A 17,647-nucleotide genomic window follows, 5' to 3' on the forward strand; every position below is an offset into this window, starting at 1 on the left:
ATATTTTATTTATATAATGTATATATTTTATTTATATAATATATATTTATATATAATATGTATTTTATAAATTATATATATTATATCTGTATATATATATTAGAGACAAGGTCTCACTCTGTTGCTCAGGCTAGAGTGCGGTGGCATGCAATTATGGCTGACTGCAGCCTCGAACTCCTGGGCTTAAGTGATTTGCCTGCTTCAGCCTCCCAAGTAGCTAGGATTACAGGTGTGCATCACTATGACCAGCTGATTTAAAAAAAATTTTTTTAAATTTTTATAGAAACGAGGACTTGCTATGTTGTCTTGGCTGGTCTCAAACTCCTGGCCTCAAGCCATCCTTCTACCTTGGCCTCCCCAAATGCTGGGAATATAGGTGTGAGCCACTACGCCTGGTCTGCATCCCCTCTTCTATAAAAGAATATTGTGCCAGTAATTCTCCTCACCCTCCTGCATTATTAATATTTCTTTCAACTGAATTACTCTCATTAGAAAACAACCTTGATATACTTTTTTTCCATTAACAAACAAAATAGAACAAAAACCTCTCCAGATCTTGTATCTTCTCTCTTAGTATCTTCTCTTTAGATCAAATCTTGACACACTTCTCTATACTCATTGTCTCCAATTTCTCTTCCCCCTTTTCTCCTAAGCCTATTCTAATCAAACTTTGGGGTTTCATTACTCCAAACTGGCCCTCTGCATGAACAGTGCTTAGTACACTGCCTGACACGTAGGTATACTCAATAAATACTTTGTGATTCATTGGATCTCTGTAATGTAGCTCATGTTATCCTTACCATTGGAATGCTCCATTAACCTCCTTCCTCATCTCCACTCCTCCTTGCCTGATAAATTCTCACAAGTCCTTCACTCTGAGTAGGACCTGCCTCTTTTTTGAATGTTTCTCTAACCTCTCCTAGCTGAGCCAGAAGCTTTCTCTCCTATGTTTCCATTGCACCCTGTGACTACTGCTCCTGTTGCACTTAAAATATGCCATCATTTTTTCTTTAACTAGGTTATATCTCTGAAAATATTCTAGAAGCCTTCAAGATCAGTGATCACGGGTTTTTTTTTTTTTTTTTTAACCTTGCTCATCACCATAACCTAGCACAGAGTAGATACTTAACAAAAGCAGGTGAATAAATGGAAGAATGTGTAAGTCATCTAAAGAAAGATGGTAATGAAGGGTGAAATAAACACAGTAGCAAATAAAGAGATGGGGGAAGAGGGAGAGATAAAAGGTCAAATCAAGCCAGGAGAAAGCAAGCAAATGCACTGGGAGAAAATGTCTTGTAAGCAACATCAGCATTCTTTGTGGTCTGAATTCCTAGGATGAAGTAAAGGGTGGATGAATAAATCACTGATGAAGCAGCAAAACAAAATACCTGGGTCAAAGCTTTTATGTCACTGATAAGATGGCTCAGCTCAGTGAAGATAAATTCAAGCCCATGCCGAAAATGCTTAATATTTGTAGGGATGCTGGAGATGTTAGCCCCAAAACTAAAATAAATATGTTGGTTGTTGTGACAGATGTTATAGAGTCAAGTGGAAAAGTTTTACTAAACTTCGATATTTGAACCAATGCTGACTCTAATTTTCTAAAATAGGGATTAAATCCCACAGGTCCTCATTCCTAAATCAAGTGCTTCATCCACATACCTTCAAAGCAGGCAAACAACAAACTGACAAATACAGCGCTGAGACTATAATCGGGGTAGAAATGACTCAGTCTAAGCCTTACAAACAAACCTGGCTTTTATGCTAACATTCACACTAACATCTGAATGTAGTCTACATACATTAAGAATCTTAAAACAAGTAACCAAATTACATTGCAAAAATAGACCCAAAAGGAACTAGGAAAGCTCATTTGTCCCTTTCTAAATTCCTTCCTGCACCTCATTCCACACCGAGAATAGACAGCTCTCTTTTCGAGAGGGACTTTTTCTCTATTTTCCTCAAAGCATGAGAGGTATGAAGTATTTGCATCAAAAGGCAATAATAATATCAAAAGATAACATTTATTGGGAATCCCATTTTATAATGAGGTAATTCAGGTCTGAACAAAAATTCAGACCTGTCAGATAACTTAGAGAGCGAGTAAGTAGCCGGAAGGGAAATCTGAGCTGAAAGTCTTTCCACGACTATGTTCCTACAAGCTAAGTAAACATAGTACTTTAGTGTGTTTGTATTCTCAAATGTAAATAAATAGTCATGCAGATGTCCAAATGAATTCTGGGGTCACATTTAACTTTTTTTTTCTCCCACATCTATGTCTTTTGACATACATTGTATACTTCATGTTTAAAATCGCTGGGAGATGTGTACTACGTATCCATCAAAATTAAAAATAAAACATTACAAAATAAAAAAATTATTAAAGTTTCTGGGAGAAAAGCAAATTGTCTTCAGTTTTATTTACCATTTTTCTACCACAAATAAATAAATAAAAGTTGAAAAACGAACTATTCAGCCTCTGGAGCAGTAGGTAGAAAGTGATAAAATGCTATGTTAAACGAAGCCATTTGCAATATAGTTTTTCAGTTGGACAATCTTGCTTAGAATTCAATCGGTATAAACCTACAATTATCATACATCATACTGTCACAGTATAGTTGGCTTTAATTACTAAGAGAAAGAAATAAATTCTCTTCTTTGAAGATGTTCTCTGAGTAAACAACTGAATATCATAATAGAAAACACAAGATCTTAAATTGATGAAATGGTAATCTTAAATACCTATAGTCAATAAATGCTCCTTGAATGCCTGTGATGTGTAAGACACTGTCAGAAGGTACAGGACATAAAATGAAGCTTTCAAGAGAAATGGGGATAATGAAAATAAGGAATATAATATTCTTAAAGAAAGCAGACACCGATACCATTCTCCACTTTGGTCCACTAAAATTTTATTGCCAAATTGCTTACCAATTCTAAAAACTACATAGCTAGTTTTTAAATTAAAAAGTAAATTATAGAACAGTAAAGAAAAATTCTCTATACATACTTTTCTTTTTCATGTCTCTGTGTGCACACACTAAGACAAGGGAAATTTGTTAACTTTTATTTCTGTAACATTCTACTTCACTAGAATAACACTTGAAATAATTTCTATGTATATAAAATCAAATAATTTTGCTAATTTAAAAATTACCAAATATTCTATTTTATGGAATAAAATGTTGCCTGATTCTAAAGAAAAGGTATCAAATTAACTTAATGTGCCAGATTATTTTCAAATTTCCAAAGATAGGTGAAAAAACTATGATTCAGAAAAAAACCCCAAAGAATTACAGATAATAATGCTCATAGAAATGCTAGATGAAGTTAAACCATGCACCAGTTGATGTGTGTCTTTGTAGAATTTTTCTAGTTAACCAGGATCTTGAGTTATGACATTTAGGAAACCTTTTTTTCATTCAAACTACTGTTACATTAAAAAAAAATCAAACTATAAAAAGAAAAATAATCAATCTGAACAAAGCTAATACTCTAGATGCCAGACCTAGTTTAAATATAAATTAAAAAATATATATATATTAAAGTAGATTTTGCATTATTTACCAAGGTAAGGCTGAATATTTAAAACAGCCTTTGTAGTCAACAGAACCGACCTCAAGTTCTGGCTCTACCATTTTACTATGTATGTTTCTGGGGCAAATCATTTATCCTCTCTAAGCCTCTGTTTCCTTCTCTGTGAAACAGACATAAGAGACAGTATCTCAAATGAGGCTGTATCAAAGTGCTTAAGTACAGTGTTTACTACATAGTGGCGACTATCAGTATAAACAAAATTGAGTAAATATGGTCTTCTACATAATGACTTATTTAGTATCATAAAGGTATAAAACAAAAATGATTCTCATTTTACTAAATAGCATAGGGAAGTTCACTAAGAATAAGCCATTGTCTAAAGCGTAGGTGATATGCTAGTGGGATACCTGGCAGTGAGGTTCAGGGAAGAATATCTTGCTTGAGTCATCTTAACAAATGTTGGCACTCTGCCACATTTATCTTTCCTAACACGATGTAAAAAATACAATTCTGAATTATTTAAAAAAATTAAAACTATTTTCAGATTCCATACTTTTTTTGGTGATGCTAAAGATTAAGACTTCCATTTTCTGGAATTTGGAACTCAAAATTTAGAGATGTCCTTTTGCGAATAAGAAGTTTAAAACAAGACCTAAGTAATTTCCATTGTTGGACCATAGGCAAGTAATGATTCAGAAAACTGCTAATTGAAACATAGCTAAGCCATGATTTCAAATTTGCTTCAAGATAGTGGTAAATAAAGTGGTGGTACTGATAACACATATGCATAAAATTACATTGACACAATGTCACCTAGAAACTGTTATTCCCTGGAAGAGACAAATCAACTTTTATTACTGTTTATTGTTTTGAAATATTTTATTAAATTTGGTAAAATTAAAATCGTAATTATGCTTGTTTTTGTAAAGACTTGCAATGATTCTTTAGATAGAACAAAAAGGTTCTCATTTCTCCTTAGTTCTTTTGTCTGCTACTGCTATGACATAGGTAATTTTTCATCTAAAACTGAATTTGAATATGAATGAATTTAAATTTTCTAGTATAAATTTTCTACCTGACTGATACTGATATTTTTCCTTTGTTTTCCCCTTTGTCCTTACCTTTAAAACTTCTTGAAACCTAGGTAGTACTTCTAAATGTAAAAAGTCTGATGCAACACAAAATTAATAAACTAACTCCTCACTTCTTTTTCATTCTTCTAAAATAATATTTATCACAGAAGGAAAAAACTATTTCGCACATGTGACACTATTTTGTTTCTTTGAAATTCTTCTCTTAACAGACATTCAAATTAATATTATACATGAGTGAAGATGATAAGCTAGAAATTGATAGTACTTATATTTCCAAACTAATTAATTTCATTAGTTAAACTTTCCTCATGGACAGTGGAAACCCAGAAAAGTTTATACTCTTGTGTACCCTTTACCTAAGGTGGATAAAGTAATGAATAATATCATTTGCTAGCTACATACTAACCTAGTTCTTAATAAAAACTAAACCAGCTAGCATTCTTTTACATGACCCTACTAACAGTTATTAAAGTATTTTTGTAAATAAATAACTTAGACCTAAGTGTGAATGTACTTTACCAAAGCAAAGAGATTGTGCATTTGAATCTGAACAACGGTATACAAGCTGAAACTTTCATAAACTAGCTCATTCAATTAATGTGTTTATATATTGTATAGTCAACATGAGAACTGAATGCCAAGAAGAGCACACTGTTGTCATACTGGACAGAGCTTTGAAAAGTTTATGTGGAAGGTTCAGGAGGTTATTAAGAAAAAAGAACACTCAGTTAAGTATAATTTTTTTGGGTATCTTTTCCAAACCAATGTGAATTACTATCATGAATGAAGGACTAGAGCAATCCTAAAAGACAGAACTAGAATCAAATGATCAATTTAACATATTAGGAACAACAACAAAAAAATAAAAATAAAAGCAAGAAACAACAATTTGAGAAAACCGGGAAACCTAAATTGTCATACATTTCATAGATACCAAATTCACTTAGAAAAAACAAACAAACCTGTCCAAACAAGTACAGTCTCTCTTCTACCCACTAATAGAGTGAAATGGCTTTATCCTTTTGGGACATCTTGAAGTAAGAAAAATCCACTGAAAGTTGTCCCTATATGTGATGCTTACCATAGTCATGCATATGAACTTTAAATCAACTTTAAACGTCTTAGCTGCAGAATGTCTTAGCTCAGAATAGCTTAGATATTTCAAAAATGTGGGAGGGGATAACATCCTAATTAAAAAAAAACCAGTCAGGTGAGTTGATAACTAATTAGTAACTGATAAATAACTCAGAACAAAGCTTCAGAAATGCTTGATGAGGCAGGTAAGGCTGACAGACTTACTCTGAAGCTGAGGCTGCTGGAAGGAAAGGGGCTGTCCGAACACAAATGGGCTGTGTACTAGGGAAGAGGGAGGTTTTGCAGCTTGATCAAAGATGGAAGGAGCTGGGAGATTGGGTCGTGACTGAATGGAATTCAATATGGCACTCAGTTGGTCACCTGCAGTGGGTAAAACAGTCAAAACTACAACTCGTTATTCATTAACATCCAAAATGGCAAAGTAAATGGTGCTTTATGACATTCAGATAGAGTTGAACACTAAATAAAACCATGCCAATTCAGAAATGAGTGAAAACTGGTGACTATTAATCATCCTCAGATTAGGGACCGAATTTTGCAAGCTTTTTTTTTTTTTTAATGGAAGCGCCCCACCAAATCTTATATAGAAGCCCACCTATAAAAACAAATTCATTTACATTCATATATAAAATCTCTCATTATGTATGGGAGAATGAAGACTCTATGAAGAATCAGTGATGAATTGCTTCAATATTGAACATATATAAATGAAGATTTAAGTAAATGATGCCTTCTCCATAGTTCCCAACAATGACTAATACCACCGTGCCTCATCGGCGGTATATTTCATGCAGAAAATAAGCAATTAACAGTTTTTCTTTAAAAAGCAGAATGGGGCAAAGTATGTTATTAACATAGCAATGTGTTTATATTATAGTTATAAATTAATACTTTCTTTTTAAAGTTGTTACTGACAAAGAAATTCTACTTTAAAAGCATGAAATATTTTGCTTAGATGAATAATTTAAAAATCTGTAAGTCCTATATGACAAAAAGGATTATGAGCTACCTAATTTGAATAGTATCTAAAATATCAATTCTAACATTTTTCCTTGTACCGAAAGGTTTTACAAAATTTTTTTTAAGATAATGAAATAATTTGATGGATAATAACTCCTTTTTGTAAGTATACATTAAATAGTTTAAATGATGCTGGAGGTGGGGAGAGGGAACTACATCCCGACTAGGTGATGCAGAAACTGGAAAATAGTATCTTTCTAGTCATATTTCTGAAATATAATAAAGTTTCATATGTGAAAATTTCAACTGAAGTACCTACAAGGGATAGATTTATGTGGAAAGAACTGTGTACACGAGCCATATATCTTTTTGAAATAATAAGTGCTGTAGATTATAGGAAAAAATTTAGAGATCATGAAGAATTTTCTAAAATACTGTTTTAAGGAAAAAAAACTTACAAAAAACAGCTCTTTGATCTTGGACAGTATTAAGAGTTAAAATGGGAACTACTGTTACAGATAATAAAGTTAGATATATTTCATCAAGTTTAAGTTTCTTATTATTTCTTTGCTCCATCTAAATATTTTAAAAGCTTGTTAACAAGAGCAGGCTTATTATTAATATTTTTTTTAAGGAAACAGGATCCTGTTCTGTTGCCCAGGATGGCGCATGTGGTTATTCACAGGCACGACTATAGCAGACTACATCCTTAAACTCCTGGCCTCAAGTGATCCTGCTGCCTCAGCCTCCCAGGTAGCTGGGACTATAGGCATGAGCCACTATGCCTGGCATGGTGCATGCTATTTTTGAATGATATTCACAAAATCACATGTTTAAAAAGTAATACTTTATTATTTGTACATAACAAATTTTCTCAGCAATGTTTGTGTCTCTTAAACATTTATATTTATTTTAATGATATTTTAATAAATTATAAAGACTGATTTACTATGATAGCTATCAGTGTACAATGACAGACATTTTAAAGACTGAAAGCATACAATTTGTGTTAAACAAGGCTTTAAAACATTACTATATAGAGATATGGTAGCGGTAAGCAAACGTTGAGATTTTAAGAGTTGACAAAGGTAAAGAGAAAGGGACATAAAGAAAACACTACCAAGCATTTACACGATGTAAGTACAAAGATCTAGCTTAAATTAATGGAAATCAGGTACCCAAAGTAAGCGAGCAGATAATACCCAATCCTATGGCATAGGCTAATCCAAGGGAGTAAAAAAAAAATCTTGTGGCTAGGTTTCCTTCATAAAAATACTTTGTGGAAAGTAATGAAGCTATTCAATAGAAGTAGTTTTATTTTAAACGGAATATTCCTTATACATTTTGTTCATTGTTTTATTTTTTCACTTGTTCTGCAAGTCAGGTATAATGACACTGTATTTGTCCCTTGGAATCAAGTCCTGTGAATTAATTTAAATAAAATTAAAGTAAAATTATTTCCACGTAGGCTATCTGCTCCCTTTTACTCATGACCCAGCTGTATGTTACCTGTGGACAATAGGGCTGATTTTGAAGGAGTCTAGATCAGGTACATAGGAAAGAACAAGAGTGTGTGAATTCACATAAAAATGCAATTTCTGACGAACCTCCAGCATAAATTGTTTCAAAATTAACTATTGTTTGGACAGTCCATGATGCTGGTCTCTTCCATTAATGCAGCCAAAACAGCTGTATATATTTTATATTTATACAGCTTAGGGTTTTTTTCTTTTTACAACTTTCTGGTTTTATTATAGATACTAAAACCAAACATATCATTTCACATAATTCTAAATTAACTAAGATTACTGGGTTAGAAATTCAAAACCACATAAATTTTATAAAGCTCATGTGTAACATTACTTAAAAATACTATTTAAAAGTAATAGTTTGATTTTAAATGGATCATTTGAAAAAGTTCTCTGTTTCTCATTAACATTACCATCCTAATAAGTGGATGATAAAAATCACATTTTACGAGATTCAGTGAAATAGAATCTTTAGGATATGAAATCAAAATGAGTGTTTTTTAAATAGAAAAAAAATAAGCAAGCACGCTCATAAACTTAAGCCAAAACTGGTTAAAAACAAAAAACAAAACAAAACAAAAAAACTACTATGAAAAGAACACCTTTGTAAACATTTTGTATTAGCTTTCCATGAACAAATTTTAATAAAGATTTCTGGGTGAACACACATAAAAAGTGTATAAAAGAGAAGGTAATAAAAAACATTGAAGTTAGATAAGTAAAAGACTTACTTTTAAATACCTACCTTTGCTATTTCCGAGTCCATAATCAAATCCTTGGGCACTGCAACTTGCCCCTTTATTAAAAGCTTGCACTGAGAAAGGGCTTGGAGGAGGAGTTTGAGAATTCTGATCCAGAAGAACTTGTTCTACAATAAAAGCCACAGCTGTAACATTAGTTTCTTACATGCTATTCCCTATTCATACAACAAAGAGAGAAAACTGCAAAAGATTTCATGATGGTTAGATTTTAAAATAAGCTCACATCTAGATTTGATCAATTTAAATACCAGTCAGGTCATCTTAACATTAACAAAGCACCTGACAGATCTTTGTTTTTATTTATCAAATACACAGTGAAATTTAGAAATGAGATATGCTCTTATGAAGCCAATTTACTTTTATTGTGGCAGGATACATTATTGAATGCATACTAATATTTCTGGCCCAGGAACTCTTTGTATTTGTAACAAATTTATACAAGAATATTTTGCAAAACAAAATGGATAACCTATAAACCAGAAATAAAAGTATTTTGCATATTAGTATTAGAATAGACAAAAAAAGTAAGTATCTAGTATCAAAAGGAATTTTCATTTGTTAACTGTTCTAAGTTATAAATGTGAAAATTATGGAAAACTTAACTTTTAACTTATTTTATCACATAAAGATATTTTTCCCAAATAGAAGGATAATAATAAACCATGATACATAATCAGAGTCTATAAATGTATCAGAATTCTTATTTCAAGCAGAAAATGGCAAATGTTTTATCCATTTACAAATGGCAAGATGTGACCTATAAAATATGCAAACTAAATTAATCCCCTCTGAACAATCAACTGGCTCCAAGATTCTGTCTGATATAAAATAACACCTTAGTTAAATATCCATATTAATGCCAGCCAAAAAAGGCAAAATAAAGTCTGTCAAGTAAAATCAGGGGGAAAAGGTATTTATTCCATTAAAATAACCTTATGAAAAATAAAATATCTCAAGTATATTTTTAAATATCTTATTTTTAAAATATCTTTAAGTATCTTACATATATTTTTTAAAAGTCAATAGTCCTTTAAACAGAACAGGGAACTACAGATAGGGTGTGGTAGAGTGTTTCCTTCCTACTTGCAAATTGCAATTCTGCTATATCAGTGGTACTGTATAATCTATCCCTTTACCAGCATTTGTAGACTTGATTTAAAAAACCAATCTTAGCACTTCCCTTAGGCAATACTCTTCAGCATGCAATATTTCAGCAGGAGAATGTTTCTTCAGAAAAACACCCATGAACAGTAAACTGAATGGAAAAGATAGCACTGCTTCCCCTCTAGACTAAGAATGGTCTAGCACCCAGAGTGAAGTCTGTTTTTACCACAGCAGTAACTCTGCCTACTACAGATTTCAAAGACCAATAGAGAGTTTTTACAAAGAGGAAAACTTTTGTTTTACTCATACAACTTCATATAAATTACCATAGTGCCAAATCTTTGTATTTCCATATTAAATATTATCAGCAATGAATAGACTATTTGGGCAGCACATCAACTAATCTTAGTGATTTCAAGGCACTAACTTCATATCATTTCTTTCCTTATCACTCCAGGTTTTATATTAAAATATTAAGATTCACATGATCACCAAATATCTATGTCTGTATCTATATATCAAAAGTAAAAGATGATTAACTGATTACAGAGAAAAATTTAAACTTCTCTTAAATGATACTCTAATTTAAGAGGCATTTTATCTTGGAAGAAGCTTCTATCTTCTAAGTTTATAAGAATAAAATTTCCCAGGTTAGAACTTGATCCTTAGCATGGAAGGCATTTTGCATTTTAACAATAAGACCTAACTTACCATCCATTAGCTTTATCTATTATTTGCTCATTTAGTCTTCATATCAAATTTATGTGGTTATGACCTACAGGGTCGTTTTATAAATGGGAAAACTGAGGCACAGAGATATTAGGTTAACTTGGTCAAGGTCACATGAGTAAAAACTTATACAGCTGGGATCAGTACCCTGGCAGCCCTGCTTCAGAATCCACTCTTACATATTTTGCTGTACTGCCAGTTAAAAAATTATTAAGCATTAAGCTAGAAAAGTCCTTTAGAAGTCACCTAAGCTGTTCTCATATTTAACTTATCTTAAATAAAGCTGATCTCCTCTTAGGTATTTTCATTTATATCTGAATATTCCTATATAAAGAGAAATGTTTAAAAATTTATGAATATGTAATAAATATACAGTGATATATAATAAGCACATAGAAAGTGAAAAAGTCATTTAGTAAATGTCTGGTTTACATCAAGCGGAACCCTTATCTTTTTCAAATGAGTAGTTCTACTGTTTCAGGACATTATTTTATATGACCATACCATCTTAGACTAAAAAACGTCTATCTGGGAAAAACAAGGAGAGGAGGTAGGTTCTCAAGTTGTGCTCAATGTGTACAGCATGGTGTAATGAGTACAGCATTTAAAACACGAATGAAGATTCTGGCTGAAGTCTTACATCTGCTATGTCACCAGCTGCACAACCATAGACACATTATTTTAAATTCTACGAGCTTGAGTTTCCTACCTATAAATTTAAGATTATATCACCTACCTCAAAGGTGTGTTGTGGGCGGAAAAAGAGAGATATCTCCAAAGATACTCCATCATTATTGCAAATTTCAAACCTTTTTTGAATCCATATTTATGGCCATATTTCCTCTTGGAATAATAAGTATTATAAATGTATTATCTTTTGAATAAAGATGCATGTTCTCTTATTATCTAACCTCATCCTATAAATTTTGGGATTTGGCAGACAAGTCCATGTTTGCTTACATACTTATTTTGATGTGCTATTATTTTTATAATTCAAGTTGTATTGCAAAACTTCATGAGCAACTAGTATGTGTCAAAACTGTTTCAGAATTAGGAATGCAAAGATAAAAACCACGTGCCTGTCCACAAGGGACTCATAACTGGGTATGAAGAAATAAACATGAACTTCACTATGACACTATTGTTCTAGTGGCGAGAACAATTCTTTAGGAACACAAGAAATTCTTGGCTCTGTTGTGATCAGTTAAAGCGTCACCCAAGTGATAATGTGGTCTCAACTTCAAAGAACAAATTTTTGCCACCAAGATATCAAAGAGAGGGGGACAAAAAGGAATATATTTTATTAAGTGAGACCAATGTTGAAAAAGGTAAAATAAAATTTAAAGTTGAAAATCTAACAACAGGAAACCCTAAAGACACTCTGCATTAATTCAATGCTCTTTCCCTAAGACAAAATGCAATCAAATGAAGTTGCCTGGGAGAAGTACTGAGATTGGTAGTTTGAATACTGAACTTTCATTTTATTATAGAAGGGATAAAATGTTCAGTCCTGGACTGGTACGGAAGAAAGAGGTATAGAAATTTATATTAATGAAATAAAAAGCCTGTTTTATAAAGATGAGTCTATATGTTTCAAATTTTCTTTTAATTTTCTTCTTTAATGTGCACTGAGTACTCACGTATTTTACAAACCAATTTTAACAGTTCCAAGATTTTTTAACTTTTAGTTTTGCTTTTACTTAAAAAACAAACACACAAAAAACTCTTTAAAACAAAAGCAATACAATCGGCATTAAACTTCTGTATTTGAAAGCTTAATTGGAATAAATCACAAATTTAAGCCAACTTGCCATCTTCATGTCGGAGGTACTGGTTTCCGCCTCTGTCTCTAGCTAAGGACCATGCCTCTCCTTCATCACTCTCACAGAACTCTACCATGCTGTTCTGATCCAGTTGCACCCATGTCCCTTCAGAATTGGTTACCTGGTACGTAACAAAAAGCATGATTGATTGGCTTGATTCTTTCAGGGAACTCAGTCTGAAAACCAGTAAAAAGCTTACGTGTCTGAATAGTGTAATCATTCCAATACATTTCTACCAAGAAATTAGTTTCTGAAATTAAGGCCACAGCCTGAGGTAAGACAGAAGTCAATAAAAAGTTCTGTAAAATACTGCTTATTTATGAATTTGGTTAAAATAATAACTTTCAAAGCACAAAGATAACCCCTAAATAATTTTAAGAATTACCCAAAAACACATGGCTCATTTTCTTTTTTCTGCATCTAAAATGTCCTAACACAGCCGACTTTCTATTATTTAGGTTGAGAGTATCCATAGTGTAACTTGAAAATGACCCTTACTGAGAAACAGCATGACACACTACATCTTCAAGCTTATCAGCTGAGGCAAATGCCACAGTAGCCTAAAGAGTAATTTTATTTGCTCAGGACTTCAGTGAGACCTATGAATGGGAACAAAGAAGTGAAACCTTTTGCATATGACCACATCTCCATACCGATCACATAGAATATTTTAAGTGCTGATAATCCATGATGGTATAGTACATTTGTAATAATGAAAAAATATATGCAAATACCAAACATTTATATATACAATAAAATCATTTGTTAATATATTGTTTTCACAAGGATAATTATGCAAATCATTAGACAGAAGCACAGAAAAATTATGTATTTGCAATACAAGTAAAGATAAAATACATTAACATTGAAAAACCTGTGGTAGAAATGGCAACCTTTAGAAGAGATGCTTTGGTTGTACTACATTAAAAATGAGTATCTTAGAAGTCATGAAGCTACAAGAATCCATACCTCTCCCACTGCTTTGACTCTGTTTCCCAGAACTAACATTCCAATTGGGATACCTCTAAGGTTAGGGCAGCTTCTGATGTTGTGACCTGAAGGTCCCGTCTTCACTACCTTGTACATGCCTGGCCCTCCTCGCAAGAATGGCATATCTTGTTCTTGCATTGTTGCTTCCTGTGGGCAGCAGGAGTTTATGTCTTTGAAAAAGTCATCAGTATTAGTTTTAGATTCCTGAAAATTTGAATAGGAAAGAAAAATAAACAAAATACAATCTATTATCACTTTCAAAGCCTTCCTATTAATAGATTTTATAGCAAGTCTACAGTACTGTCAATATAAAAAAAACACATAACTAAAGATAACTGAAGGATTAGTCATTAGCACTAATTAAAGAATCTCAGTTTTTCAACAATGCTATTTAAAATAAAGTTGAAGGCAAGAAAATATAGCAGGAAACCAATCGACCTCTGGCTTCTGCCCACCACAATTTGAGAAATACAATCATCCTTGATTTTACTTTTATCTTTAATGCAATATTTAAATTTAACAGTAGGAAAAATAAAAATACTATACTATGTGAACCACAAGGGAATAATTTTGAATCATTATTACTGCATTACTGCATATTGTTACGGGTAAAAAAAGTCTAAATATTCATTTCTTCCTATGTTGAAATAATTATTTATAAATAGAGAAAACAGGTATGAAGAATCTGAAAACTGATCCATAAGCAGAGATGATGAAAAAAATGCATTAAAAATATAGCTATATCTTGCTATTTGTTAGTTATGAATGAAATAATGATGCTTACAATATTTTAACAACTTTTACTTTCTAATATTGTACAAATAAAAATGTCTTGCTAGATTTGTTAAGCCATTACTATGCAGTGACGTATTAATGCTAGTAACAGAAAAACAGACTATATTTTTAGTAGAAAGGAGAAATTAAATATGGATTCAAGTAAATATGACGTAAATTTATATTATTGAAAAGAGTCACTTCTAAAATGAAAAGAACCTACCCTAAATTTTCCGTTAAATTGTAATGCTGTGATAAAATTGTTTCCTATGTGAATGTGATAAAGAGAAATAATAACCTTTCCATATTTTCTCTTTTTCCCAACTAAATGTAAATAAAGGGTCCACAGTGGGTGTTCTCTTTGCCATCATTACTCCTTTAAAAGAGATTTAAAACTGCATTTTTAAATACAGTAATATGAACTCTATAATTTATTTCATATTCAGATAGAGTAATAGATAACCATAAAGAGACACACATGCAAACATTAGGTTAAAATTGATATTTAATAATGTTATAAATAGAATATAAATTTAAAAACGAACATTATGCAAGATAAAATTGTATTAAATAGTTCTATCCCTACCAGTACCCTCGTATGAAGAGATATGTATACATGTTCATATAGATAGTAACACAGTAGAATATTAAAAATAAAATCCTCAGGTTTAAAAATATGTGGATTCAAGAATTCTGTACACCTGCTACTTTGTTAATTCCATACATGACTGGTCAGGGAAAATGTTAAAGTCATCATTAACTTTCACATAGTATTTTGTGAATCTCACTGTAGTGATAAATAACCAATTTTTACTTATACAAATATGTACTAAGAAAAATTAATTTACATTTACTGTAATTATATTTTATTTACCAATATTCTTTGGTTACATATTGGAAATTTAATGGAAAAGATAATTTTAAACACTCAAAAAGCTTAGATTTACAACTGAAAATAAGTGTAAAATACACATTTTGTATACTCATCATATATATTTGTAAGAATTTATATATATGCAAACCTACATGAATACAGAGAGAGCACTCAAGATAAAAATTGAGAGTAACACAGGTCTAAACTTTACATAGTACTTGCTATTACACTCACAAGATTTTCTGTAAACATTCTAAAATGTCTGTTTGTAAATGGTCAATAAATAAATACATCATGCCATTTCATAGTTGGAAGAGGCAAGTTTTAATCCTACTCACAACTGATTGTTAAAAATTACATGGCAACATAAAAAAGCAAATATCCATAGATTTAGCAAAAAAAAAAAAACAGTTTCACTGGTATTTAATAATATTCCTAGTGCATTTAATTAATTATAACAATAATTCTAACTTTTGATAATTCAGGGTAACACTGGGAGTTAAGCCTTGGCAAAATTAATTATAATTGCAAACTAGTCACGGAAAGGCAATTATGAAAACTTGTTAAAAATTTAAAATAATTAATATTTTATTGAAAAGGTAATAAAACTATATTAATAAGTATAAAACAAAGTTTATCCAATTCTTGTGCTAAACAGTATAAAAAAACTGACAGACATAAAGTCATAAAACTGTGCCTATCATGCTCAAGCAATAGTAAAATACATGTTTTATTCAATATAGAAATGTGAGACCCAGGTACCAGCGTATTAAATTCACGAATTTCAATATTATTATCTTCTCCCTCCATTCCCATCCCATTCTCAGATGAACATTCAAAGAGGGAATGTGAAAGAGTTGGCAGTAGAAAAAATAAGAGCCATAAGGCTAGGAAACTGCCACCTAAATAAGTTAGTTGTGAAAACACTAATCTTAAATATAATCATTGGAAAAGCTAGTCATAAAACTAAATATGGCAAATTTGAAGTCATGTGGAAGTATCACTTAAACTAATAATACACTCTTTTTGGCAGGAGCGAGGAGAAAACTCAATTGCAGCACTTCATATAGATCTTTTTTTGGTTAAAAGGTTTTATTAATCTTAAGCAAAGGTTTTAAAGACACAAAATTTGTTATACATGCTGAAATACCTGAATAAAATATTATTGTTCCTTATAGTTAACTCACCTGGGGGAAAAAAGCTTTGGAAGTCCATGAAAATACGTCCAAATCCCTGACTCCTTGGCTAGCATTAAAGATATTCTGAGCAACAAAGTTTAAGAAAGAAAAATATCAACAAAGAAAGGGAACAGGATATCATCTGCAGAAGATGCGTGAACAGTAACAACATTTTTCTGTACTCTAGCACCAACACGGAAATATTATTTTACTAAAGAGAAACTGAAGCCATCTGAGTAAACAACACACCGAAGAAATTCTGTCTGATAAGTAAGTTTTTGTCAGAAGCTCTCCGTGGATATAGTGTGTCATGCCATTTACTAAAATTAAGAGCCAGAAGTTGTTATAAAGCTTAAGATACTCAATGCAAGAAAGAAACCTTAAAATTCTTTAAATGAGGACGTATTTGTTCTAATACAAGCCAGATTTGTTTTATGACAGAAACCAGTCTGCTGTTTTATAATAAAAATGGAAATGATATAGATTGTATAGAAAATGCAATTATCATTATGAATAATAATGGCATGTAGTTTACGTGAACTTATCACTTTTTGAAGTACAAAAATAAAACAGTAAAAAATAAAACAAAAAGTCTGAGCCTTTTTTTTCAATTTTCCTTCCCGCTATAAGTAGGGAAAAAATCACTTGGAAATGTTTCGAATGCTACTAACAAATTTGATAAGAAAAACATAAATAATACATACAATCAATTTTTTATCAAAAGATAAAAATTTAATCAATTTTATCAAAAGACAGGCCTACTTTTCTCCATCTCAAAGTTTAGGAAATGCAGAGCATTTAGGATCTCTAAGTTAAAGTCTAAAAATGTTTTGTTAAGGAACAATCAATTCACAGAAATGCTATCCTAGAAAAATCAACATTTTCACAAAATGTTTTACTGATAATTTAAATGATATACATTTTCGTAGTTATCTCATGCTATCAATCTATATTTATCTGATCTGAAATTAAAATCTTTCCAGTGAGTAGCAATTGCACAATTTTATTGCTTATGTAAATATTATGATAAAAGGTTATTTTGAATCAAAAAAGAGGACATTCAAAATGTTAATAAAAGAGATCAACTAAGACTTCAACAAAAAAGAAACATCAAAATTCCCTATCAATTATAAGTCATTTTAGATAATGAGACTTTATTTACTGTTCTCTAGTTCTATATTTTCCATATCCATATATAT

At 31.4% G+C, this 17,647-nt stretch overlaps 1 protein-coding gene across 1 annotated transcript in view; it reads right to left on the minus strand.

Annotated features, from left to right (window-relative positions):
- Positions 1-17,647, minus strand: part of MYCBP2 (MYC binding protein 2) — a 288,978-nt gene that overhangs the window by 74,226 nt on the left and 197,105 nt on the right. The window contains exons 53-55 of the mRNA XM_032151244.2: positions 13,602-13,826; positions 12,621-12,753; positions 8,961-9,083 (exon numbers count right to left, since the gene is read on the minus strand). Coding sequence (XP_032007135.1) covers positions 8,961-9,083; positions 12,621-12,753; positions 13,602-13,826 — 481 coding nt within the window. The remainder of the gene's footprint in view (positions 1-8,960; positions 9,084-12,620; positions 12,754-13,601; positions 13,827-17,647) is intronic.

The sequence above is a fragment of the Hylobates moloch genome, unplaced genomic scaffold, assembly GCF_009828535.3.
Source record: "Hylobates moloch isolate HMO894 unplaced genomic scaffold, HMol_V3 SCAFFOLD_4, whole genome shotgun sequence".
Classification (NCBI taxonomy): domain Eukaryota; kingdom Metazoa; phylum Chordata; class Mammalia; order Primates; family Hylobatidae; genus Hylobates; species Hylobates moloch.